General features: G+C 42.0%; 1 protein-coding gene across 24 annotated transcripts in view; it reads left to right on the top strand.

Moving 5' to 3' along the window:
* foxp1b (forkhead box P1b) overlaps positions 1-27682 on the top strand; it is a 157416-nt gene that overhangs the window by 71824 nt on the left and 57910 nt on the right. For all 24 annotated transcript variants that reach the window (XM_071494830.1, XM_071494832.1, XM_071494837.1 and 21 more), the window contains one exon: positions 3060-3229. In XM_071494830.1, coding sequence (XP_071350931.1) covers positions 3071-3229 — 159 coding nt within the window. In that variant the 5' untranslated portion in view covers positions 3060-3070. The remainder of the gene's footprint in view (positions 1-3059; positions 3230-27682) is intronic.

Here is a 27682-nt window from a genome sequence, read left to right on the forward strand (position 1 = left end):
TCCAAACACTTGTTTTGTTTTGCAAGCAACTCACCCCAAAGAACAGAGAGGCATCTAATAATCAACAGCACTGCCAGTTCTTTCTCTGCAAACTGTTGTTGCCTTCTTTTGCTCTCCTGGAATTTCCATTATTTTCATTCTTTTTTAAAAACTTTTCCAGCTCAGAAAAAAAAGTTGACATGCTTTATTATTAATAAGACTTTTTCTCTCATGTCTCCTTTTTTGTCGTTTTATGTTGAAATGTTTGTGTTTGGACCATGAATACATATGTTCTTAACCCCAGTAACTACACCCCTTTTAGCAGGACACTTGACCCATAATTACAGCTTAATTTCTGCACGTTGTAAAAATGGAACGGATGGAAAAAACTCTGAGCTTTTTGAGTCATCACAGACGAGGCTATCCCCTGAGCAAAGCGAAAATAAATAGATAGATAAACAAACGCAGGCCAAGTCACGTGTCTGAGTTGCCCGGGCCCCAGCTGATGATGGTGTCCCTGCCTCAGTGCTTCACAGATTAACATTGTTATCAGCGCAACTCTCTAATAAGGCTCTTTCCTATCTGCTTGATATTTATGATGGATAATGCCCATTTTCCATTTTCTTTTTTCCTCCAATTTTTTCACTCATGATATTGCAGCTTTGAATTATTCTGTGGTAAAATTAATGAGAAAGTAGATTTATGGGTTTCATTTGTTTGTCAATTCGAAAATTAATTGGGTGTTAATTTTAGCCATCCCCTCATCAGTGCCGGTTCCAAGCATGCGCGCATTACTTTGCATTCATTGTAGCTATTCTCTCCTTTATTGTGGGTCACTAGTTTTGCATACATTAAAATAGCCCTGCGGCTCATTCTCTTGATTACTTTTGGAGATGCCATGCATTTGGAAATTTACGCCTTTCCGTTATAATTATGAAAATTTTGCATGGAATGACAGTGCATGTATAATAGCCATTACTTACTCCCCTTTTATGTAGCTTTGGGGGAAAAAAAAGAAAGCAGTCCTTCTTTTTTTGCGTGTGGAAAAATGTCTTTTATTTGAGAAATAAGTGGGGGCGAATAACATCAGCACATGGTTTATTTCAAATGGCATTTAATTTCGCTCGAGAATGCGCGTTTCTAATTGGTGTCTCAGAAGGGGAGTTGGTGCAAGCAAGGGCCTGTAGATGGAGTCGTGACTGGCTACATCCCATCCCACAGTATTCTTCTTGCTCACTCCTTGTTTAGAAAATCCCATTATGGAGGGAGCCTGTGCCAGACTGGAGGGGTGAGCCGGGTCAACATCTGTCTGGAGGGAGGGGGGGGCAGCTCTAGCCCCCGCCCAGAGAACAGGGCCTGTAGGCCGGGCCCAAGCTGCTCAGACAGGCCCCTGAGTGTGGGGGCGTAGTGACACACAACTGAACCGGCACAGGCCACAGTGTCAGATGACTCACTCGGTTATGCTTCTTGCAAGGAGGGCTTCTACAGGACAGGAGATGTAAACCATAGTGCACTGTGGGTTTGATTTTTGCTCTGGTACTGTTTTAGCTCACTGTAGCCCACAACTGCTACTGATGATACTGAGCTAACAGACTATCCCAGAGACCCAGGGCTTAAAAGACCAGCGCTGCTTATAGTGCTGTTTATTCTTTAATAATCCCATGTCCAGATTATTATCTCACCTATGCTCTGTAAATATTCTTTTGTGCCAACTTGTCAACCTCAATTTCCTATCTGTCAGTCTGAGTGTGTGTCCCCATGGTGTCTGGGTGTGTGTCTGCATCTTGTTTAGATCTGGATCTCTGGAGACACTCAGCCCGTGTAGTTGAGCACATATTAACTCACACTGGCCCTCCTATTACACGCCTTAAACGCAACATCATAAATCTGCATTTAGCTCCATTTTCACCTTCTTTCATGATGAGGCCCACTGTTTTAAAGGCATTTATTCTGCTTCATATAAATAATTAATCAGCCAAGTTAATTCGCTTCTGCCTGACTTGGTCAGCTTCATTAACCACCCTGGAATTGGGAGGCTAGACGCAGTGCACCAGTGAGGCCTGCGACCAACGCACAATAGCTGTAAATCATTCCACTGATTTGAGGAATACAGGCACAGATATGCACCGGTGTCACTGACACTCATCCCCAGAAAGGCAGAGGGGGGGTGGGAGGGGAGTAGACGGCATGTCTGTCTGGCTTTTGTGTATCCAAAAGCAGAAGAGAGGATTTAAAATGTAAACAAATAACTGTGCATTCACGTTTAACACCAAGTACACTGTCATATTTTCACATAAAGCAAAAAGCATGCTGATATTTGTTTGTTATCCTCGTGAGTTAGATCAAGTTAGGAAAAACAACATTTTTCCCAACAACTTAAAGGGGTTTATTTATATTCAGACCTGTATTTTGGTGTTAATTGAGCACCCCTAAAGGATTTGACTGTTTTTGCTCGGCCTCAGATTGGCTGTTTCTCATGGAGATCTTTTGGCAGGCCTCACACAGTCGCCCTGTTTCCCATTAAAAAGCCATTCTACGGTGGTTCTTCTGGGAGCCATGCAAGTAAATATATCCATTTCCATAGAAAGTGTTTTGTTTTGGAGGTCCAGTGTTTTCTTGGGCTCCTCTGCTCTCACTCAACTCAGGTTGGGTTCCTCTCCGATGTGTGCTGGACCCCAACCCCTCCGCCGCACCACTGCATGTACCCCACAATGGAGAACACAAACAAAACCTGAGTCCCACTCACTTTTCTCCAGCCCAGTACGGACTTGTCATCTGCAAAGGATCTGCACCGGAAAAGACAAAACAAAGGAGCAGTTCATTACTCTGTGGAGAAGCGGTCTGTGAGAGCGTGTGCGTGTGTGTTTGCCTCATTGCAAATGCTACATGCAAACAAACAAGACACAGGGAAGCACAAACCAACAGGGAAACCTGCAATAAAAGTGAAATTGTGTGGGAAGGATATGACAGATGTTTATAGTTTGGCCCAGAGTTGAAATGCGACCTCATTGCTGTGTGTTTTAACAGCTGTTTCTCTCTGTCTCTGTCCCTGTTTTCTCTCTTTCTGTGTCTTCTCTCAGGTTTTTAAGTCATGATGCAAGAATCTGGGACGGAGGCGACGAGCAATGGACCAGCCAGTCAAAATGGAGGAGCAAGCATGGAGGGCGGGTCCAGGGAGGGACGACCCAAGAGCGCCACGCCGTCAGTGGAGGTGACTGCAGCTGACCTGCTGCATCTCCAGCAGCACCAGGTAGACCAGTCCCACTTTCACACCTGTCTTCACTTCATTAAGCCATGTCAACAGCAGGCCTGATCCCCCTCTTAAAGTGCCACTTAATATTTAATTCCATCTCGAAGTACATCTAGTACATAAACACATTATTATTATTATTTATGTATATTGAGGCCCTCTCTGAATATTTAAAGAAGGGGAAGTGCTCTCTCTGTGTGATTGTGTTTGGTTATGAACGTGTTTATCGTAGCATGCATCATCTGCATTTTGGTGAAATATTTATAATGGTGTTCTGACATATTTTAAGTATGTAGGTGCTACAGGATTGTGTAGACACCGTGACATCCAATAGGATGACAGCATTTTCCTCTGGCTCATTGTAAACACACCTCACACTCACAACTAATGCCACACTCTGCTGTGTTAACCAATGAGATGTGGAGATGCACGCCGGCGTTAGCGTCAGCGAAGCCCAAAACATTTTCACCATCTCCGACTTGAGGCAAACAGACAAGCTTTTTCTGTTGGTGTCAGCATTATGTGTGGCACACGACAGTGTGTTTAAGGAAACAACATTGAAAAGATCAGTGTGTCTTCTGCTATCTCGGTCTATCCGACAGGACGACCAGGGTTGTTGTCAGGAGCTGTTTGGTGATGATGCACAGGCTGCGTGCCGCTGTCTGTTGTCACAGCACATCCATCAGGGAGGGCAACAGTGCTGCAGCATATAACAGCATGCTGAGGCATGGGGGATATGGTGCTGTAACATATAGAGGCGAGCAGTAATTCAGGACCATTGTTCATCATCTTTCAGCAGAATCATGACATTATATGATCTGATATCGTGACAATTGTGTTGTCAGATTCAGTCAACATTAACATTATTGACAAATATTTTTTGTGAATGTGTTAGCATTTTGAAAAATCATTGCTAGATGTTATATGCAGACAATGCAATACAAATAAGTTTTATCATAATAGGTTCAATCAATTATTTGAAGTGTGTTGCTCTGCCCTACACATGTATCAGTTGAACTGTAATATGACCTCATAAGTGGTTACTTCTACATTGTGATTAGTCCTACCTTTTGATTATTTCCCCATTACCCATGCTTGGGTTAATTGTGTGAAAGCGGTTGTATGTGGTACAGGAGCAAACATACAGTACAGGCCAAATGTGATGTTTTAGTTTTGTCAGCTGTGTTGTGGGACAGGATGCCTCTGTTAATCACATTTTTTCTGAGTACTAAGAGGGAGTGAATTGGAAATATCTCCAAAGAAGAAGTGTTAGCTAATCAGTAAGTAGAAAGTACATGTCAGTGTGCTTCCTGCTCCTCAGTCTCAGTGTTAGGCCTTTAAGGCCTTTCCAGATCTGCTCTTCATCCCCTCTCCCCCTGCTCCAGACCCCGCTCCCAGACCTCACCTCCAACCCATCTTTTTTTCCAGCTCAGAATGAGCATGTCGTCAGTGAGAAAATCACAGCCATACTGAATTCATTACTGCAGTAGTCACACAAAACCATGGATAAAATTTCAATAACTGCAGGCCACAGTTGAGTAAACAGTTGCACTGAAACTTAATTCCTGTTGACTTTTCCTTCATTCTTTGCCAGGGGCACATTCTGATTCGCTCTGCAAAGACAACAGGGTTACAACTTTGATGAATGTGAGGCAGGGGAGAGAGAGCAAGAGAGAGAGAGAGAGAGAGAGAAAAGTGTCATGGATGTGCACTTGACACCAAGAAGGGATGGAAATAAAGCCTCCCCGCTAGAATAGAGCTAGTCGACCAAGCATGGTCCCTGTTTTCTAGTCATCCAGAAAGAGCTATTACTCTCCAGGATCTGTCCTGGCATTTAAAGTAAGGAAAAACGAGCAACTTTCTCTTTCCTATTTCAGTGGATTACAGTCACGTTTTCTGCCCTCTGCTTTCTACTGTGGCAAATAGTGAGCGCTTTTTGCTTTATGCCCTTTGAACAAATCCATTGGTTAATTTCTGTGGCCTCCAGTTGGAGCTGAAACAAGAGGGAGGTGTATTAATTGTTGTGTGTGATAAATGGCGCGTGGATGTGGATGAAGGACGGAGGGCGAGATGTCTCACTCTCAGCTCCTGACACTGGGCTTTGATAGGCTACTTACCAGGGTAGTGTTACTGGGAAGGCAGGCAGGCAGTCTTTTTATTCTCCCATTAGACTAACCCAGGATTTTCACTCATGCACCATGAACCATGTTAATTGTCCCCTGGGCATTACGATCTTCGCTCAATTACTTGATAACTTTTTACTTTTGTGGCATTTCACAGTCTTTTCTTTTAAGTTTTATTTGCAGCTCGCACTAATACAGCTCTAACTGACACACGGAGGGTTTCTTTTATTCTTTGTTCTCCTCAAAACATCCAAGATGCTATTACCTCTTTAGGTGAGGCAAAAATCAATCTAGAATCTTCTCAGCCTCAAATGTCTGAGAGTCCCCTGAGTGAGTGGGAACAACAAACCTGGCAGTGGCATATCATTTATTCTTATTAGGGAACATAACTATGAAAGACAGTGCTCATTAATAAAGATGGGGGATGAAATAATTGTAATCTGTTTGATCATCTTGATTCTGACAGGGGAATTCATCTTGTAGACTAGTCAGATTTGGGGGAAGTGGACCATAAGCTTGATTTAAGCATCTCTATTAGTAAGTCAAATACTGTTTGCTAAGAACTGAGAATGAAAAAAAGGCTCTAGTCCTCTGAGTTCACTGTTTGAGGAACTCCCATGATATCTGTTGTGTTGTAATGGCCGGACGTTTGGGTGTGTTTATAAATGTTGTAGTGCATCTTGTTGCCTGTCAGGCTGTGCTAAATTGTTTGCAGTTGCTTGTGTGTAATATATTAGTAACTCCTTTTGTCTTTCTAAAGAACATGCATAAAGTGTTTTTTCACCGCATACAGTATGTGTTTGCCCCAGAATCTGAGCATCTGTGTTTTTGTTTGTGTTGCAGAAGTTGTGGTTTTAACGTTATCCACATGAGGAAATGAAGATCCTGTTGGGGAGAGAAAATACAACAAAAACAATAGCATGAAAGAGGTTTTGCAATAACCTGTTTTGTGATTCGTGATTTAAATGATTTTGCAACAGGAAGTTGTGTTGTGTAGCTGTGGTAGTCAAATAAACACACAGTGACAATAACGATGTTAGGGACTCTGTATTAGTCCCTACACGGATTTCCTATGATGTGTGGTCATTTTCAGCGTTTCTGCATTTGTAACAATTCTCACGTTTAACCGTGTAAGCCATTCCTTCACCCCAAACACTGATGCTGATAATATTATTATCCTGTCTTTTAGTTGAGCCCTTTTAATCAAGTGATACTGTACAAATACACCCCGACACTATCATAGAGGAAAACATAAAATAACTGCTCTTCTTTAACTCCACACATTTCCACCCAGTCTGCTCTGTCAAACTAGTGCCTTTAAAGCTTTGTTAGTTATCTCAAGATAAGCCCATCCAATTATGGATATGTTCTTTCTTCTTCTCTGCCCGTGTGGCTGAGGTGTCCGTCATGTTGCGTGTGCAGAGAGGAGAGAGTGACACGCATCACAGTGGCCACAGAAAGAGCTGAGCGGGCACAGGTCTTCTTGTTTGCATAATGCAAGGCTTACACGGTCCCTTGTGGAGGCTTCAGAAGGTGGAAATGCACATCTCAGCCAGTGTAATCCAGCTCTGTCCTGCCAAGCTTCAGGGAGAAGTGCTAGATGATGAGCCTCACTATCACAGTACACTCACACAGAGACACACACACACACACACACACACACACACACACACACACACACACACACACACACACACACACAGTATATATAGATACAAACATGTACATGCTTGGAGAGAATAGAGGCCCAGAGGCCAGGCCTGGCAGTGCAGGGCCTGCTGGTTTCTGGCATCCTGTCCATAATACGGGCTAATGGTCAGACTGAGAGAGTTAACAGCGTCAGGTCAGAGAGGAGGCCAGAGAGTGTTTGCTGCCTCAGATGTCTGCTAATCGCATGTACGCTGCTGCTGAGCTGAGGGCAAGAGGGGGAGAGGGCTATGCTTGGATTGAAATACATACAGTGTTATGGTGTTTCACAAGAAGAACGCAGCCTTATCGCCGCACTTTTGAATTGAATTCCTGCCAGTATCTCTGTATTCACTCTGCCACAGAATCGTATATCTGTGCAGAGCAGTGCTGAATATTTGACATGTGTGATAAAGGCTCCTTTGCTCTGGGTGCTTTTTGACCAATAGCTGTGGTGCATTATCCTGCTGAATGTGTGCTTCCTTCCTGAGCCTTGTCATCTTAGTCCTGCACTGTGCAAGTGTTCATCCACAGAGCGGCTCACACTGAACTGATCTGAGTCCCCACAGTCTCCCTGTGCACACTCCTCCATCTCTAGGAGCTCTCAGGTATCTTCATGTATAGTGTTCATATTGTCACAGGAGGCCAAGCACAGGCTCGAACTTATTGGAAAATCTGGCGAAGAGGATAACATCAGTGTTATGACACTGCATATTGCCCCAAATTGCGTTATTGGTAAAATGATAGTGCTCGTCCAATTTGAATAATTTTATGGAATCCCTCACAGAACAGTTTAATTATGTTATCACACAACTGGCAACATCTGTCTTTATACCACAGCACATGACAGTTTTATTACAGGCTGAATTTCTTGCTGGTTCTGGCAATTGATGTGTGATCTGATTAATAATCACACAGATGGAGGTGAAAATTGAACAGTGATACGCTGCTATGTCGAAAAAAGGGGAAATAATTATCAAAGTAAAAAAAAAAAAAAACAGCCAGTATCAGTGAAAATATTACAGATATTTCACTAAAGCTTGAGCTTCTTTCACTTGAAGCATATTGCTTTTTGAAACACAGTTGCATTTTTTTTTTTTTTTTTTATCAGGAAAAAAATCTGTTTAGTCTAGGTGCAACTTTTCAAATCCTTTTGTCACCCAGTTTTGTTAGTGAGGTTTTGGGAGGTAAACCACCCAGCACCTCTCCTTTGTCTTATACATGTCTTCAAGACAGTCAGTCTATGAACTCATCCATTTTGTTGAGTCTACCTCCAGCCACCGTTCTTTGACTGGGAAGAGATGAAGCATGTGTGGCATCTGTGCAGAAACCCATCGTTTAAAATAGTTGACTGTTGCTCAGGTCGACATCCTGTTTACACACCCTGTTAATGTGGGCAGCAGGAGGGGGAACACAGGAGTTGTTTGACATTGTGGTAATCAGAATGGACACACACAGGAACACAAGCACACATTCACACATACTCACTCATCTCACATCATAGATCACATCATCACTGCACAACTGAAAGAGAAACACAAGGTGAGTTTGAATTTGAGCCATTTGAATATTACAGACTTTGTGCCATAACATGTTGGTCACTACCTGGAATTAAAGGTGTCCTATAGGACAGTGGTTCTCAATGTGGGGTCCCCAGGAGTGCTTGAGAAGGTTCTTTGGGGTCCTCAGCAAAAAAATTGACTAATTTATTTTCACTACAGTTCTGTAACACATGACAGAATATATGACAATTGTGTTTATGGGTTTCAAACACATTCTGTAATAAAGAAGCAGAAATCTTATCAGATTGGGGACTGTGGTCTAATTTGTGTCAGCTTAGGGGTCCTTGATGTGAAAGTTTGCAAACCACTGGTATAGGGAATCAGTTTTTCTTTAATTTACTCACATAAAATAATCATAGTTTTTTGGGCAGAGTGTCGGTTGTTGACTTTTGTTAAATCCTAAAAGTTACACTAATGTTGTTCAGGGTATCAAAGTTGGCAAGGGCATCCTCACCCACTCAACAGGTTTACCTCATTTGTAGTTCACCGTGCAAATTATGAAAAATGTTTTAAATATAAATAATAAAAACAAATTAAAGATCAACCTTATTTATAGAACAGTCAAGTTAACAAATAACCCTATTTTCTTCATTACGTTAAGTAATGAAGAAAACGGCCACACCAAGGTAGATAAATCTGAAAATGCTACTTATATGTAATGTCAGCTTGCATCCTCACAAGGGTCTTGATGCTCTTAGCAGTGTAAAGGTAATTTGTAAAGACATCTGCATCTGCACTGAAATACCCAAACTAAAGGGAAATACCTGAATCTTTTACTCTCTGTCCTGTTGGCAAAAGTGTGCCTTACATATCTAGTTAGTTAGCTAGTTGTTTCTCATCAGACAGCTGAACAAATATTTTACCACGGCTCATAAATGTCTCAAGCTATTAACCAAGGCTAACAATAACTTATGTCCTGCTGAACCAAATCTCTGTTTTATGCCAGTAACTGTTTTGACAACACTGAATACATGTAAATGAGACCTATGTTGTGTGTTTTCGGCTATGTTGCTATTCAAAATGAGAAGTCATAGAGAGAGTGAGAGGAGACAAACAGTTGTTTGGTGTCTTTCATTTCATTGTTACAGAAAATATTGCATTGTTATTGCACTTGTGAAAAATCAGTTTTTGAGTGTAAAAAAAAAAGGCGACTTAGTGTGGACTGAAAGCCAAGATGGAAATATTTAGATTTCATTTATTTTATCATTTTACCATGTAGAATATTAAACAGAAATGTTACATTTTGATACAGATTTAGCCTAATGTCATGTGCAGTTTCCAATTTAGACAAGTGATCCAGTTAATACAGGTAGATCTCTGATTATCTGGTCAAACATCAATCAGGTTTTATTGTGAATGACAAAGATGGACAGCTAAGATAGGTAAACAATGAGCAGTTTGTAAAAAGCTCAAACATAGGGACACAAAGCCCATAGCTCTTTACTTACTGTCACTCACATTACAAAGTACCAACATACAGTATTAACTAAAAAAATCAAAATATGTCAGTGTTGGGTCAGAGATGGTGGTAAGGGACAAATCTGATTGCAGTTTTAATAATCAGACTGTTGCAGGTAACATACATATCATTGGACTCTCTAAACCAGTTTCTCATCTGGAAATCTTGTGTGTGTGTGTGTGTGTGTGCGTGTGTGTGCGTGCGTGTGTGTGCGTGCGTGTGTGTGCGTGCGCGCGCGCGCGTGCGCGCGTGTGTGTGTGTGTGTAAACGTAGTCAGAGTCACGCTCTGTCTTTAAGGTTAGATATACTCTACTGTACTGTGGAGAATGTGTGGATGAGGAAACCTCTCAAGGACGTGTGCAGGTACAAATGCCTCCCATGTAAATGATGCTGGTATCATTAGGAAGAGTGAAGTGGCTCTCATTGTGTGGCGCCCGGATCGTCTTTGATGGCCTGGGTCTACGTGTTTGTGCTGAAGTGGGAAACTCTAAACTTTGAGCAGGTGTCTGAAGCAGCTGGCTGGAGGCAGACAGGGAAACACGTCTGCGTCAGTTCAGTATTAAATGGCTTAGAGAGAGGCCTCGGCTAGCCAGAGAACTAATGCATCCTCAATGTTTTATTTAAAGTAGTGCCAACAACCGCTTATGAATGCTCCACATCAAGATGCACACACAAATCCTCACACAAGCACACACACGCACACACACACACACACACACACACACACACACACACACACACTGGCACGCAGAGTAATTTTGCGCTGTTTAGCTGAACAACTTGTGTGTTTAGTGTTGTAAATAAGTAACCGTTTTAACGGGGCCTCGGGAGACTGTGGTTGGGAAAGTACATGCTCAGACATGACTGGCTTTAATGGCCATTGTCAAAACACTGTTTAAACAAAACCCTTTCTTCACCCGATTGGAATGTTTACATATAGTTGAATAATAATGCCATTTTAAGCAGAAGCTATTCTTTAAGGATAGCCAATCTGACCCAATTTATTAGGGATAGACTTAAGGATGCGCAGTTCCTCTTGGGAAAACATTCAAGCACAGGGCCTATTCATTTTTAATGAGAGCACTACTTTAAAAACTTCATAGAATTAATATGTATCAGTGAAGTCTTTCCTGTGCAGAAAACTTCAGGGTAATTAATATTCATAGGCTGTGCTTGTTAACACCCCCAATGCTAGTGCAATGTAGATCCAATTAACATAGAATGGACCCCAAGGATTTGGGCAGATAAGGGTTAAATGAGCTATTGAAATTGAAACCAGGACCATCTCCTTCTAAAACACTTATTTGTTTCAATAAGCCCCAGTTTTTTGTTGCAGATTAAGGCATCTTATAGGTGCACATGTAAACAGCTACAAAGCCAGAGTTGCCTGAGAGAGTTCACGGAGGCTCTGTATGCACATGCAAAATGTTGATGTGTGTGTGTGTGTGTGTGTGTGCGCGCAAGCATGTGCATTCGCTTGTATACATGTGTGCGTAGAGAGCATCACCTACACAGCCAGTCTAATGTGAAAACCCTGTAGTGAGTCTGGATTTTATATCTTATTCATAATCTCTTTGCACAATGTGAGTAATAGACATCAGAGTTCATTCTTGGCGTCAGCGTGCAAAGCCCTGGCCAGGCTGGGTGACAGAGGGGGAGGTGCAGGGGTTCTAAGGGGAGCTAGGTGATGGTAGATAAATACCTGTTTGCCACCTGCTGCCATTTATTAGCACACAGACTGCAGTTAGACAGTTAGCATCCTTAGACAACCGTGCCCACAGTGTCTGAGCTCCAAAAGGTCTCATAGTTAAATACTATATTTAAGCTGGTCACCTGTTTTTACCTGACCTGCCTCTCCAGGTTTTACTTTTTTCCACTGAGGTTAATTTGACGAACTAAAGACAAAAAAAACCAGAAACAAATAAAAACTGAAAAAAAAAAAACAAATAGAAAAAAACAGAATAGTTAGATAGGAAGCAACAGAAATATTTTGACTTTCAGTCCCTAGTGTGGTTCAAACTCCAAAACCCTGATGACAGCATGGTCTTGGTCAGTTTTTCAGACTTTGGAAAGCGACAAAAGACATGATACAAATGTTTCACAAGCTGAGTAATGCTCCTCATTACTAGTACGCTGAAATTGATGTGTAAAATTGGTGGAGTGTCCCTTTTGCTATTGCTAGATAGTGAATGTTAGCAGTAATAGCTGTTTACTTATCAGTCTTGCCAAGAGCTTCAGGCACCATTGTGTGGTTATAATATGTCCTCTGAGCAGTGCTACATCTTCAGGGCAGACTGGACACTACAGTGACTCTGTATCGGAAAGTAACAAGATGGTTTAGACAGGCTGGGGCTAGCTGGTTAGCATGCTAACTTCAGTAGAAGAAAGAAGTGAGTGAAATAGAAGCGAAACAGGAGTTAATGTTGTCATTGCTTTCCACTGCTGGAGACAGCTCTTGGCGAGTAAAGGAATGAAGTTTGATGCTGAGCGTTTCTTCTAGATTGGTAAGTGAACAGCTGTTAATGCTAACGTGGGCTATGTAGCAATAGCGAAACTTACAAATAGCTCCTTTAAGATTCACAAGAAGTAGGAAAAAACAATTTATCAGCATGATGCCATCATATAAATGTGACAAATGATGATAGTATGGATAGTGTTTCTATATCTCTGTAAATGTGTGTGTTAATATACAGAATGTGGATGTAAAATATAGATATTTACCCTCAAATTCATGATTCCATTGATGAATGAATTACTTGATTGAATGATCAGGCACAATCAATTGTGCACCCCTGTATCTGTTGTGTTTTCTCCTTTGGGTACACAGTATTATGATGTATTGCACATGATTTATATAAATATTATTAAAAAAATATCAAGATACAAAATTTTCACCAGACTGTCCAGCTGTATTAAGCTGGAAATGAGCCATGGATGTAATATACTCACATGTGCCTTGGGCCTGGATGGCTTTTGTTGTTTGTTTAGCGATTCTTAACTCTATTAATAATCATCACACCTAGCAAACTATTAAATAGTAACTGGTCAAACTCAGATTTATAGGACTAAGGCTGAATATAACACAGTAAGAACATAATCATTTTATATTGTATCAAATCTTATGTAACAATGTAGTAGTATAGAAATGTGTACAGTCTGTATCCCTTTTTCTGTGATACAGAGAAAACCCTGACAGCTCTGTTTTTGGTGCTCAGGGAAGAATATGATAAACTGCCAATGCTGCTGATCAAATGAGCCTTCATTGAAGTAAATATGCATGGACAGCCACACCATGTACAGGTCTCTAAGAGTAAATTTGATTGTTTGACATGCATTCACCCATCAAAGTATCTATCAGTGATTAATAACAACCCCCCCCCAGCACGCTCAGCAGTGACATGGCCTCTATTTGAGAGAAAAATGGCACAGGTCGGTATTCACTGGTGAATAGCTGTATACCATTTAGAGAATGATATGCCCTGATGGGATGTCTCGTCATAAATAATAGTGATGGCACCTCTGCATCCTGTGAATGACATGTGCCATAAATACTTGGCCAGGCCAGAGACAATGCTTCATATAAATCCTCATGCAATCTTTTCCTCTGCACAAAAAAGATATATATTATTTAAATGGACAATAAAAACAAATGTTTTTTTCCCCCTCAGTTGGCGGCAGAGAGACCTCCGTAACAGGACAGTGTGTGCCGCTCCCTCACTGTGGTCTCTGATGCGCTGTTGTTATTTGCTTGTTTACAATCTTTGACATGATGTAATGGGATGGCTGTGAAAGTACTAGCCAGTAAATGGCACAGAAAATAAGACAGTCCTTTATGTCTGCCCCCCTCCTTTTTTTCTCTTCTTCTCCCCCTCCTTTTTTCTTGTTTTTCCCTGCAAACAGGGAATATGTTCTGCATTTGACTGAAGGAACATGAGCCTTGAATATAAGTAACTGTTTTTTGCATTAGGTACTCCCTGGAGGTAGGGGGAAAATATCATGTCCCTGCGTGAAATGTGAATGTGAAATCTAGCAGAAAGAAATATTTATGACCATTTTCTGCTTGATTAAAGCTGGATGACATGCCTTAGGAGACAGTGAGTGGACAAAAGGCAGCAGTGCTGCTTCTGGGCAGATGTTAAAGAAAGACTTATTTAGGGAGGAGGGCATTCTGTCCAGGGGCTCTGTGTGGATGCCTGTGTGTGTGTGTGTGTGTGTGTGTGTGTGTGTGTGTGTCTGTGGGTGGGATAAGGTTGGCCGGGGGGGTTGCGTTTGAAGCATTGGAGAGGAAATTGAGTAAGTCCAGCAGGAGTGTACTGGCAGGCAGATGTTGAGCATGCAGGCTCAATCACTAGTCCTGTTCACAGATACACACAACACAAATGTCTCTCAGATGCCAATTTAATATCTAAAACACTCATATAACTGTGATGCCCTGAAACAAAACCAAGCTGTCAAAATTTGACAGCACAGCAACAGACGTGTTTTGATGTGCCAGTTACACATTTCACTTCTGGCAACACTTTATCAACCAGTGTAGGTGAACTGGGATGTAGTCCAATATGCAGTCAGCTGTTCGATGAAGCTGCAGTGTTCATTAGCTACTTGACATTGATTTCACTGCTACTGTCCAATGTCAAAAACAGACTGCCTGGTCTTTGGGGCAAGATACTAACTTAGTATAAACTTCACACTGACCAGTACTCAGTACTCAGTCGATAATCAGCGTTGACTCTGCATGCTACATCAAATAAAGTATATTCATTCAGTGCTTCAGATGGCCTGCTTCTGCTCCAGAACAACACAGATGAAAATCTCATTTACTTTACTGTTATCTAATTATACAGAATTTTGTAAATCATTTACAAGAATACAAGTTAATTTGGGCACATTAGCCTATGTTATTACAGTATTAGCACCTGATGTGCTTGGCAAGTCAGTGCTATCTGTATTTTTCTTAATTAGCAAATTTCAGATACAATTATCCAAGTCTCTACAAATTTACTGTCAAAATAAATCATCTATCATTTATTATCTACTAACTCACCAACTTACCTGAACATAACTTAATAATCTTTGTTGTTTTTTGAAGGATTTATCCTCATATGTATGCAGGTTACATGTTTAATTCTAAATAAATTTTACATTTGTCTCGTCTGTAAATAGTAATTATGAAGTATAACCAGGAGCCTTGTTTACCCCTCTTGTTTTGGTAGAATTACTTTATCAGTTCGAAATCAATCTGAACAAAAAACAAAAAGTTGCAAATTATTTAACTCGTAAATATTTCAGATCATTTTAGTGCACAAGGTGGTGATGAACACCTTTGATGAAAGTGCAGAATCAAATTCAATCTTTCACGGCAGTATTTAAGCAGCACTGAAATTTCAGTTACCACTGTTCTGCATAATATCTTATCTTATACATGCCTTTCAAAAGCTAAAATTGCCACTCAGAAACTTGATAGTGTGTAGAATAAATTCCTCTGTCACCTATAACTTGCTGTTATAGGTACCTATAAATGCTATTTTGTCTGCACATTAGCATATGTCATGCTCAGTACACCATATTAGCATAGATTTCATACAGTAGTGGCAAGGGCCAAAACAAGGACTACTGCAAACCTACGGGACCCACGCACGGATAATTGAGTTATATGGAAACTGCACAAGACACCTGGTCTAAGCAATTCAGTGTTTTTACATTTTTGTAACAGGCTTATCAGTGTCGTTGTGCATCGAGACAAGTACCAACATATAATTAATCAGTTAATTACTGTATTGATGCAATTGTCTGTGTTGCACAAGCAACCCATCATTGACAGCAGATTGATTGTGTTTAGATGGAGCCAGTGACAGGGGAGAAACCACAGCTCTTAGAGCCATTTCCAATGGATCAGAGAAGTACAAAATTGAGAGTATGATTAATTTTTCAATTTCTCTCTCCGGATATCTAATAATTGTGCCCATAGATAGCCAAAGGCTCTTATTAAACATTAACATGCAAAAGAAAAGTTAGAATCAGAAAGATGGTATTTTGGATTGAATAATGTAAAATATCTGTAGGGCAACAGGGAAAGAAGCAAACTAGTCCAGGTTTATTCTTCAAATGTTTTCCACCACCGCAATGTCTACTCCTAATTACTGAGCTCTTATCTGCACACTCAACACTATATTTATTTTTCCTCATTGCTAAATGCAAATTTCTCTAACCTTTTAATAACATGTACATGTCAGTAATTTTTAAAAGGATTCATTAGAAATGTCAGTTGGACTCTGCCAGGATTGTGTTTTTAATTGGTATGTAACTCTACTGGACAGACAAGTTTTTATTTTTTAATTCAGCTTTTTGATAATTAATGTGAGGCTGTCTCCAGCATATAAATGCTTGCTTCTTTGATCTAGTAAAGGCGGTGTTGCAAGGCACATGGTTCTTATTAAAATATATCAGCATGTTATCTACTTGCTGTCCAGTAGAGACACTTTGCCTTTAAGAAGCCGAGCCTTGGAGGAGGTTCCACTCTCAGGTCTCCTTTTTTCTCTCTCTCCCTCTCTCTGTCCTTCTCTGTTTCTCCCTGTGCTGTCTCCATCACCTTGCTCACTTCCACATAATATCATCTTCATCTCAGATAGCTGTGGCACAGGGGAACTGCATTTGTTGATCAGATTTGGCTTGGCTGACACCTCCTCCCCAGAAGTATGGGGATATGCGTGTAATGCTTGCCTGAGCCCAGCCATCGCCGGCTGATTGAGTGATCCTGCCTGTCACAGGACAAGATAACCACATCAGTAAATACTCTCCAGTCCTCAGCTCCTCGCCGCCGCCATCCACTGCTACTAGGGGCAGCGCTGCGCTCCACAAACACTGATGCATTGATTTCCAGCTCAGCGTTGTGTCATGAAGGCTGAAAACCCAAATTGTGATACATGTTTAGTTAATTCTCTTATCACTCCATTTCCTGCCATAGCTATGAAAGGAGCACATTCCCTATTCACTGCACAGACATACTGTATTGTATCAGCTCTCTGCTTTTCCAAAGGGAATTCTTACTCAAGTTACAGTTAGCTTTTCTTCTCAATTTGATGAGGTCTGGAGCTGATATCACACCTCCAGACTCAGGTTTCACAGTGTGATCTTTTGATATTCCCCTCTCTTCAAAACATCACAAGACGGATTGAATTAGCGATTTGTGGTGTGTTTATCTCAATCTGAGAGTAATTTGGTGCTCTCTGTCTTAGCACTCAAGCTCAATGAAAACAATAAATGGTGTCCTTATCTTCTGGAGTGAAATCAAGATAGGCGCAGGAGGCTGTGAGTTATTTGTGGTTGATTTGGAGGGAAAGGAGGGACAGGAAATGGACACCCCTCTCACATTACCTCTTGCCATACAGTGGGAGAAAGAGAGAGGCAGGAGGGAAGGTTTTTAATCAGCAGAAAGCTGTGCTTCTAATGTAAAAGTGTCAAAGATGTGCCTTAGCCCTGCAATGAGTGAAATCTGGTCAAGTCTTGTGTTAAATTGAAAAAGGGGCTGCTGGGATTTGGAGGTGAGGGGACATGGGACTCTGCAGCAGCGGCATCTTGGTCAATTATCACAGTCTCCTGTGCTCTGTCCCACTCCTGGGGCCATCTCTGCTCTGTCTGGCCCACTACACAACCAAGAGCATGGGGAAATACAAAAACACAGGAGTAGTGGATTTTGAATATGAGCAGATGTTTCTGAAATTGTTCAGTTTTGAGTTAAATGATTCTTCTTCTCTAAATTAAGGATATGGCCTGTGACACATTTGCTTTGGACCTCAAGTGCAGGTGATTCCAAGTCTTTGCTGGCCATATAACTTATGAATGAAGAACTGCCACATGTGCCTCTCTGCCTCCCTGTGCCCTACTTGTAGGAGCATCGCATTTAATGCTCCTGCTCCAGCTGCATGTCCTGGCGTATCCTAGCTGCCTCGCTGGCTGCAGAGAAAAGGATCACTTCCTGGCAGGTGCGATGTGGGGAGCCACAGCTCCTGCCTTTTTGCTGACTTGCCACTCAGTGAAAAAAAAAAGTAAACTAGAGGAGAGGAAAAAAAAAAAAAAAGAAAGTTACCCACCACTCTATTTATACGTGTGTGTGTGTGCAGTCTATTTTAACCACCTGAGCGGGAGCCAGGAAGCCAGCACTTGCCCCATATTTTAACCAGATGTTGAGGAGGGGAAGAAAAGCCTCACAAGAGTCTTGCAATCAAAATAATTATCTTTATGGGTGGATGTTTACAAAGTGTTAATGTGATATTCTGCAGGCAGACTAACTGAGTCTGCTTTTATGTGTTAAACATGATAAATGCTTCTGCCTATTAAAAGACCAACACTATTTTACTGTAAAGCTGTTTATAAATGTCTTTACAGCTTTCTTCAAAGGAAGGAAAGAGCATCTATAGTCAGCCATGATCCTCCTGCTCTCTGTCTCCTTCTTCTTCCTCCTCTGAATCGCAGCAGACAGGACAGACAGGACAGACAGGAGTGGATGCAGACTCTTTGATAGACAGTCAAAGAAGCAGCAGTTGTGATTTGTAGCAACAGAGAAACAGCACTGCTGTAATCTGTCCTCATGCTAAGCATTCATATCAGATGGCGGCAGAGGTGCGTGCAGGAGGTTGAGCTTATTTTCATCATAGTTCATACTCAACAAAATCAAATTGGGATTTTTTATAGGATTCCATATTATTTATTTATTTATGTATTTATTACCTGATTGGGCCAAAGTCAAATAGACATTTACAGTATGTAGGCTGACAGCTAATAGAATTTGCTCATTTTGCTTCAGGGGAGTTTTGTTTTTGGAGCACATTAGCTTTGCCGCGTTGTAGGTTGACAGACAGTTTTCTCACAGGAATCAATGTGTAATTTGAATAATCACAAAAAAGTGTGTTGGTTTGGTTTGCGGGGACATCGGTGTCCCAGCTGAATAAAGAAGTAAATGAGGGGAAGAAAAACAGGTAATTATGCTGAAGCAGCAAATGAATGACCCACTGACCCTTAATCCTAATTGATTTTGTGGAGGCAAATTGTTTTTATCGCCCATTTTGATGTGTTTTTGTTAACTGTCTTTTAGCCTTTTTTTTCTTTTTTTAGATGTAGTTAATTGGTTATGTGAATAAAAAAATTAAATACTAGAAACTGGGAGGGAGGAAATCTTCCATTTACCAGCAAGGCAATTATAGTTGGCAGCTTGCACTTAGTGGAATGATGTCATATCCTGGAAGAAAAGCAAAGACTTCACCTCCCACCAGAGTCATTATGCCCCCAATGTTATTTAGCTTTATTTACTGTTTAAAACCATGCATGCATAACATTAACACACTGTTTGGTGGGATAGTTAGGCTTGTACATACACAAATTATGCAAATGAAAAAAAAAGTCTGCAGCAGCTGTGTGTATTTCAGAAACAGCATTGCTGTGTGAGCGTCTGCCCTGGGTCAGGCCATCAACCTCGCAAACCATTGCAAATATGCGGCAGTGGTCAGTGAGTGTGTGCCAAGTTACAGTGTAACTCCACGTGTGCAGGCGAACTGTCTGGGTGATGACATGTGCTACTTTGCATGTAAATTCTTTAGTGATTCACCTCCAAGTGAACCTACTGAGAGCGATTCTGGTGCTGGCTTAAAGACAGAGGTGTGTTTTTATGACTAGGTGAGGCACGTCCTCTCCAAGGCCCTCGAGCACTGTATCCCTCTACCCTCCCCTTTAATCACTGTATCAACCGCTCTCATAAACTCCATGAGCTGTGTATTAGTGTGTGTGTGTTTGTGCACGTGTTTGAAAGTGTGTGTGTGTGTGTGTGTGTGTGTGTGTGTGTGTGTGTGTGTGTGTGTGTGTGTGTGTGTGTGTGTGTGTGTGTGCGCACAAATGCCATGTGTATGCGTCCAAGAGAATGTGCCCTTCCTTGTTTCCCCATTTTTAAACTTAATCAGCAAAAATAAAAGCCGTTGTAAGCCAGCTCATATTAAAGAGGTGATTATTGGTAATAAATACTTTTTATACATACTTATTACAGAGGCAGTTTTCTTCTTGCGCTTAATGAGAGTAATTTGATTTGCTTGAGAGATTACAGTTTCCTAGAATTAATGCGGCAATCCCCATTCCAAGATAGAGTGAGATCTAAGATTCTTCACAGGTCGTGTGCTGCTAGATGCACCCCTCTCACATAGCAGCTAATGGAGTTGAACAGCAGTCTGTCATTCCCCCCGCCCACCACCCCAGCAGCTCTATAGCCCACATGCCCTTGGTTCCTGCAGTGCTTGTTGTTTGGGCTACTTCTGCCACCTGCGTTTTACTTTTACCACTTATTCACACCAACTGCTGCTAAGTGGCTCTTTCTGAAAACCCCGGGTGGTGGTGATTTATTGTATATATGCAGTGTCCCATCATCAGTGGAAAATTCACCACCTGGACAAATTAGTCACACAATTGCACTAATTCAAACGGCATTCAAGTTGTATCAGAATCGGTTTTTCTAACCATAAATTTTCTCCCCCGTCTATTCCCCCAGTTTGTCATAGTTTAATATTTCCATCACATGTTTGTATAAGCCCTTCAAGCTTAGAGCATAACTTAATTTGAGCTGTGATCATCTTCTCCTGCGACATTTATTGAAGCCTGCAGGTCTCAGCGCCTAAAGCTGAAGGTGGCTCAGGCAGATTGAGGGCGGCCAATTCTGTCACCACAGTGCACTCCGCATGTTAATTAAGCTTTAGAAAAGTGCTTACACCCAAAGGACCTTTTTTTCCATGACTTGTTAGTCCATAAACACTCCAGAACAAGGCTGAAATAATGAAAGAGGATTTGTAAATCAGAATTGTGAACTATGAATGTTGGCCAATCTAATCTCTAGTCCTGGACTATGAGTATCTGACATTTTATCTTTAGTGCTGATGGACTGTGCTTGAACAACTAGAGCTCAGGCATTGACTTAAACTAAAGGACACTCATAACCATGACTCTGTGATTAAACAGCTGTTAATTGTGTTGGTGGCCACCAGTTACTGGAAATGGCACCAAATCTTCCTCAATCTAAGTACTCAGATGAACAGTTGGCAAATGTTTTAGCAGAGATGGCTACAGAACACTGTTCTCCACTGGGCATCACCACTGACATGTGATTTTCAGGTTCAATAATCAGCCAGTTTACTTGAGAGAAAGATGACTTGTGAAAATTTAGTGAAAGTACTTGTATTGTTGGCATATTTCTGTGACATTATATGTGAAATTTGTTGCAGCTTTCAGTGGCTGTGTAACATTGAACAGTTTTCCTGCCAGTTTTAACCCCATGCACATTTGGTTTCAGATGTTGAGAGGTTGCTGCAATGGCTGAAGTTGTTTTAAGCTCGTCCTGCTTAAACATACTGTTTATGGCTGTGGAGTTTTTCCGTTACCATCATTGTTGTGTGCCGTGGTTCACTTGTCACCAAAGGAAACTCAACTGGGAGGTTTTGTTGACATCCTCGCACTGTTGGTACTGTTGGCCTTCTCTTGATTGCATTTGCATCCATGGAAAAAAAAGCTCTATTTTTATAAGTTATTTGTTGCTTTTTGTAAGTTCACATTCTTTAAACATCAACATATAATTACATGATAATCTATGTACAGACTAAACATGCTTGTAGGTAGAAGTCTCTCATAGCTCTTCGTTAGCCAGGCTGTCTCTGTTGTCAGATTGAAAGAGTGAGGGGCCTCTTCCTGTTTGGCACCAGAACTGTCAATCTTTTGTTTCTCCATACATCTTCAACATCTTCCTACCAAGTCAATGAAGGTTAATAATTCTTGGAATAAGAGAAGAAGCAGTTTGTGAACCATCAAAAAAAAGTGAGGCCCACCATGTGTCACATCATCTGCCTGTGAGACTATAATACATTACTGTCCAGTGTGACGGGTGATGTGTCTGCACCCTGCTGGAGATTACTCCTCTTTATGGCCGGAGCAATCAGATTTTTTTTCTTCCTTTTCTCTCCCTTTCCTTTATTCCTGGCGGCACAGGATCATATTACCCATCTTGGAATGACTTCAACAGAGACACTGCTATTCCCAGGGAGCTGTCTCTCCCCGCTGCAACTCTATCCATAGCCAATTGGACTGGCCTGTGATTTATAGAAAATCTTCTCTTTCGGAGGAACTGTCGCTCCACACACACACACACACACACACCCACACACACACACACACTCTCACACACACTGGGAATTCTCCCTCAGCAGCTCATGATGTGTTAGGTCTCAGGTCAGGACAGTTCAAGGCAGTGAGCATCAGTGGGAAAAGATGTACAGTCGCAAACCACAGCCTCACCATAAAGCCTATGGTGAGGTTGTTACAAGATACATAAAACCATACAGGGACAAAGAAAGTTTTTTTTTGTAGCGTCTTAATGAAATCAGCAGGAGCAGGCACTCGTCCACTCTTTGGGCGGATGTCATTATGAATCCATCTTCAAGAGAGCAGTCAAAATTTGCTTTGGGCAGTGTCACGCTTGTTGTCTGCTTCACTGATTAGTGGGATTATTCATCAAGATGAGTTACTTTTGCATATGCATTGAGTTAATCAACATGCCCTGTGGTGTAGAGGCCGAACAGTGGTCAGCTGTCAACACCGGGCATAAGTTTAGGCACCAAGCAGAGTGACGCTCCCTTTCCCTCCTCAAGAAGCATCCTATAGTTGTGCACAGACTACATTCATCTATATTCACCACAACTAAATTGGAAGATTTAGGAGGTTTTATGGGCCCTATCCCGGAAGTCTCGAGTGTATCAATAATGTTGAGTCCTCCGTCTATGAGACCAGGGCAGATAGATCTTCCCATTCTAAACAATATCATTCAAGCACGATCAAATCTACTCACAGTATTCTAGGTCTCACGCTGGGTTTTTGGAAGCGCCCGTTTTCCCAAGCACAACACTCCCTGCTACAAAGTGATGCAACACTTCCACCAAAGATGCAATCAGGAGGAGTGTGTTTTCTAACAGTCCATCTAAGTACTCAGCACAGTTAGCATGCCTCTGCTCTTTTCCTCCCACTCTATCAACTTGACGGATAGTATCACCGTATTCAGCGGTGGGCATCCTGAGGCATCATATGCTCAGAACGAAAAGCTGAGGTCGGGGGGGATGCTGAGATCCGCCTGCCGCTTTGTTCCCAGATCGTTTGTGCTTTTGCCTTCTTATTTTTTTATTACTCTTTTTAGCTCATCTTATCCTCCTCTCACTCTCACACTTTTTTTTCTTTTCTGTCTTTTGCTCCATCTGCCTCTAAATGACACCTAAGCATTGGCTGCTCCTCCGACTGATTTCCCTGTGTGTGACCTCCCTCCTTTAGTGGAGTCATTCACAGGCAATGCTAAAGTGGAACGCCTGGCTCTTGGCGGGCAGACATAAGAGAGACAGTGACACGCGGCTGTGCGTTGATAGACTTTCCACTGGAGTGGATTAAATCAGCATCAGGCTAGTGGAGCTGATTACCCCAATATGAAAATGCAGTATCTTAATGGTACATATTTTCATGAGGCAGCCCAGTTGCCTTTCATTTTGCGGCTAATATGTCTATTCTTATGAGTCATTTACTTCTTTAATTACCTTTAGCAGCAGATGCACAATGGTGTATTAATGTGAATGATTTTTACTGCCACTTTATCATACTGAGCCCGTGAAGTTGAAAGGCGTAATTGAGGTGGAAGAGCGACTCATGAGAGAAACAATATTTAGTTGACAGCTCCTCTTGTACTCTGGGAGGGTGTTTATGAGTTTACACCGCACTAAAGCTGTAATAAACACAGTATTCATTTAATAATGGCGTGGTACGGAAATGCTTTCACTGAGATCTGTACGGTTACTGAATCATCCCAGGAAGTTGTTTGATATAATCAGACAACACTGTGCATGTGTTGGCATTCACTTGCATGTTGTTGCATGCTTCTCGCCGTTGTGTCTTTGCATGCGTTTCTGTGGGTAATGAAATAACTGTTTGCACCAAGCAAAACCTTATTTGCTGTTGCCCCATTGCAGCATGTGCAACTCTGACAATCCATGTAATTTGCATGTGTGTGCTTGTGGTGTGTCTGTGTGTTTTGTCTGCAGCTTGTGTACTTTCCTTGGTGTGATTTTCTGATCCAGGCCGCTCTGAATAGAGGCCTTCTTTAGCCATCTGTTGTTAAGCTGCTGGCTAAGCAAGGCTGGGGAATCCAAACAAATGCCGAGCACACAGCAAACGGAAGCTGTCAGGCCAGCATAGCTGAGCTGACCTCGCTGGGCTGGGAGGTGGGGTGTGGGATGGGGTGGGGTGGGGGGTGACCCCTCTGTACCAGGCTCCGAGCGCCCGAACTGCCTGGTTGGGGCACTGTTTACCCTCCCCTCTGGACCTCCTGCAACCTCCGCCTCCCCTCCACTACATACTGCTTTTTTTCCCTCTCTTTCCATCTCCCTTTTTACCTCTCTTTTCTGTTTCACACTCGTATTCCAGTCTCCCATCTGCCTGACCCCCCCCCCACCTACCTCCTCTCCCTCTTTTCACTCCACTCCCTCCATCATCAGTCCTGCTTCACAGCCCCCTCTTTTCTATCTTCACTCACAGTTAATAACTTTGCTTTCGTCTTGTTTTTCTTACAATCATTTTTTTCTCCAAAAAACATTTGTCAGGGCACTGCATTACCTGTTATGGGGAGAGAGAGGGGGGTTTACAGGGGGAAGTGTGTTGGACAAAAAAAAGTCAGATTTTGTCTTATGTAAGTGCACACACTGCCTTATTGTTTAAACGTGGATATTTGAAATGTTTAGTGTTGTCATAAATATTAATATATTAGTTGAAAAGTGCAGAGAAGGAAGGGAATCTAATGGTTTGAAGTGGGTATAAAACGTTGATTTATTTATGTATTCTACATGAATTAGTTTGGAAATCTAAACACAGACGGGAGAGTGTTGTTGCGAGGGCCCTGTAATGCACAAGGTTTGAGCATCAGGGCCTGTTTTCCATGTGGAGTGGCTTTTTGGAAATGGCATTAATTATATACTTACTGGGAAACTAGATTTTCCCTGCTTTGCATTGCAGATAAACGTCTGTATTACTGAGGAAAAGAGAAAGAAAAAAAGTGCAATTAATATAAATAGACATGATCCTCGCTGCTTATCCGCTTACATGTTTAAAAATCACCCCCTGCTGCTGCAAAAAAAAAAAAAAAATTATATGCATTTCAATTAAAATGACAGTATTCCAAGTGAATTCCATAACTATATGTTTGCATAGTCCCTAACACCAAATCTGCTATTAGTCACATTGTGAATATAGGATCAGTTATACCCCCTGCTCCACTGATTTCATTGCCACCAGCTACTGTAGCTTATATAATTTATGAAATGACTGGATAACTTTGCTTCCCTGTGCTGCCTATTGAAGGACACTACATTATCTTAACATGCTAGCAGTTTATGTGGAGAAGCTGGTGAGAGGAGACCCTGGCCTCTTGGCTCGGTTAGGCTGCGGCCGATGAGCCGAGGGCTCGTCTTTGAAAAGGAAACAGCAGAAGTGATAAATGTCAGGTGAGTTGCGACGTGCAATCAGTCAGAAAGTCAAACAGATAACCTTGACATTTAGGCTGCTGGCGCCGAAGCCCCGCAGAGGCTGCAGAGTGAGACCAGAGGGGCCGGTGTCTTCTGAGCCGGACTACATTAAGAGCTAACCTATTAGTCGTGTTGTTGCTGGCTGTCTCTGAGCTACACTCTCCTGCCTAATAAAGCCTGGTGAAACATGGCCGCTGAGTAAATACACAGAAGCGCACACTCACACACACACATGTATGGAAACACACAAACAGATGCACATCTCGTTCCTTCTTCTTTTCTCTGAATGGCCGCAGGGATCCGGTTACACCTGCTTGCACATCTTCTAGCAATTAGGAGCAATCTGCTTGAAACCATTTCACGTTCAAGGTCTTCCCCAGCTGTGGCAAGAGAAGGAGGTCTCGCTGTTGATGAGCCCGAACAAACATCTCTGGCCCCGTCGATTCCCACTGTGTGACTCCCGATGGAGACGCCCTGAATGATTCCCCCCTGAATGTTTTCCCCGTCACATTTACCCACATCATGTCTATTTTCTCTGGACCTTTTATCACATTCCTTTTCTATTTGTCTGTCATTTACAAAGTGTGATGTGAGCAGTGTGTTTCTGTCACATTTGAAGCAAATGGAGTCATTCAGAGTCCTCCTATTGATTTGAGCCGCTGGTGCTAGTTTTGATTGTTACTGTGGGTCAGTAAAGTCGCATAAAGAGAGAACAGAGAGAAACATGGGGCTGAAAAATGTCTGGTTTTTTGTCATTGTGGGAAAAGGTGTAGTGAGGGATTCAGCAGAGAGCAGACTTGACTCTGTGGCAATGCTCTGAGTTGGGATTTGTGAGACACCCAGAGCTGGCTTTAGCAGCAGGAAACCCCAAAGCCTGTAAATAATCCACATGTGCAGACTGCACATAAAGACATCCAGTACTTAGCAGTTCCCTTATCACAGCGTGATAGCCCAGGGACATAAGAGACGCTCCTGCCTCTATTCACTAATATGGTGTGAAAGTAGATGCAGATAAAACGCCTGTTGTTTATTGAGGAAGTTGCGTTAACAGGGGGAAGAGGGTGTAAACTTTGAACACATTTGAAATAGAGAAAATAAGAGGATTGCAAATGACAAGGATACCAAATTGCGATGTCTTTGTTGCTGATAAAACCTTGTCATGTGCTGGAGGGTGTTTTCTAATCAAAAGCACCTGAAGGGTTCACTCCCTCCATGGTGTGTGTGTGTGTGTGTGTATTTGTGTGCATGTAGACACACAGACAAAGGAAGGCATGCACGGTGTGTGGATGTAGGCGTCTTTCTTTGCAGTTGTGTTCTTATTGCAGTAACAAGCTCGCTTCCCGAACAACCTCAGTTTTTAACAGGTCTGCTGTGGTCCTGGATGCTTAAGAAGAAGATGATGTAAACTACACAAATCCAGTTTATGTAGCAAAACACAATATCACAAATCCTTCTTTTGTCTGTTGCTCTTTATACACGAAAAAAGTACGAATCTGTCCACTGCAGCATTCACAATGTGTACAGTGTAGTTCTCAGGCTCCTGTAACTTTATAACTGATCAGTCTAAGCTGATCTGTCACTTGATTGTACTCCTCTGTGCACTGAAAGCCTTGCACCTGTCATCAGTTTCCAGTTTATCACATTTTGTCTGCAGCAGCTCTTCCACTTGCACGTCTGTCAAGCGTCCACTCCTTTGAATGGGAGATCAAAAGAAGACAAATTCCAGAGGAGGGGAAGGGGGGCTCTGAAATAGAGGAGTGGGTGCTGTGTAAACATCGCAGTGACAGTTCACAATAGGTTATTTTAGCCCAGCTTTAGGCCTCACGAAGGCACGCCAGCTCCAGTGGCCTTTTTAAAATACAAACATGACAGCAGCATTCCTAAGCGCAGAGCAGACCTCGCAACACAGGTCCTCAGCCCGCTCGCCTTTAAGTCTCATTATATTTCATACCAAGCCACAACCGCCTTTTACTCACCTCATATCTTTGGCTTTTAAAACTCACATTTTGAAGTTATTAAGCCAACATATCCAGGCATGTGCTGTCAGG

Source organism: Trachinotus anak, unplaced genomic scaffold (assembly GCF_046630095.1).
Source record: "Trachinotus anak isolate AG129_WGS33_773 ecotype Australia unplaced genomic scaffold, CSIRO_AGI_Tana_v1 ptg000013l, whole genome shotgun sequence".
Taxonomy (NCBI): Eukaryota; Metazoa; Chordata; class Actinopteri; order Carangiformes; family Carangidae; genus Trachinotus; species Trachinotus anak.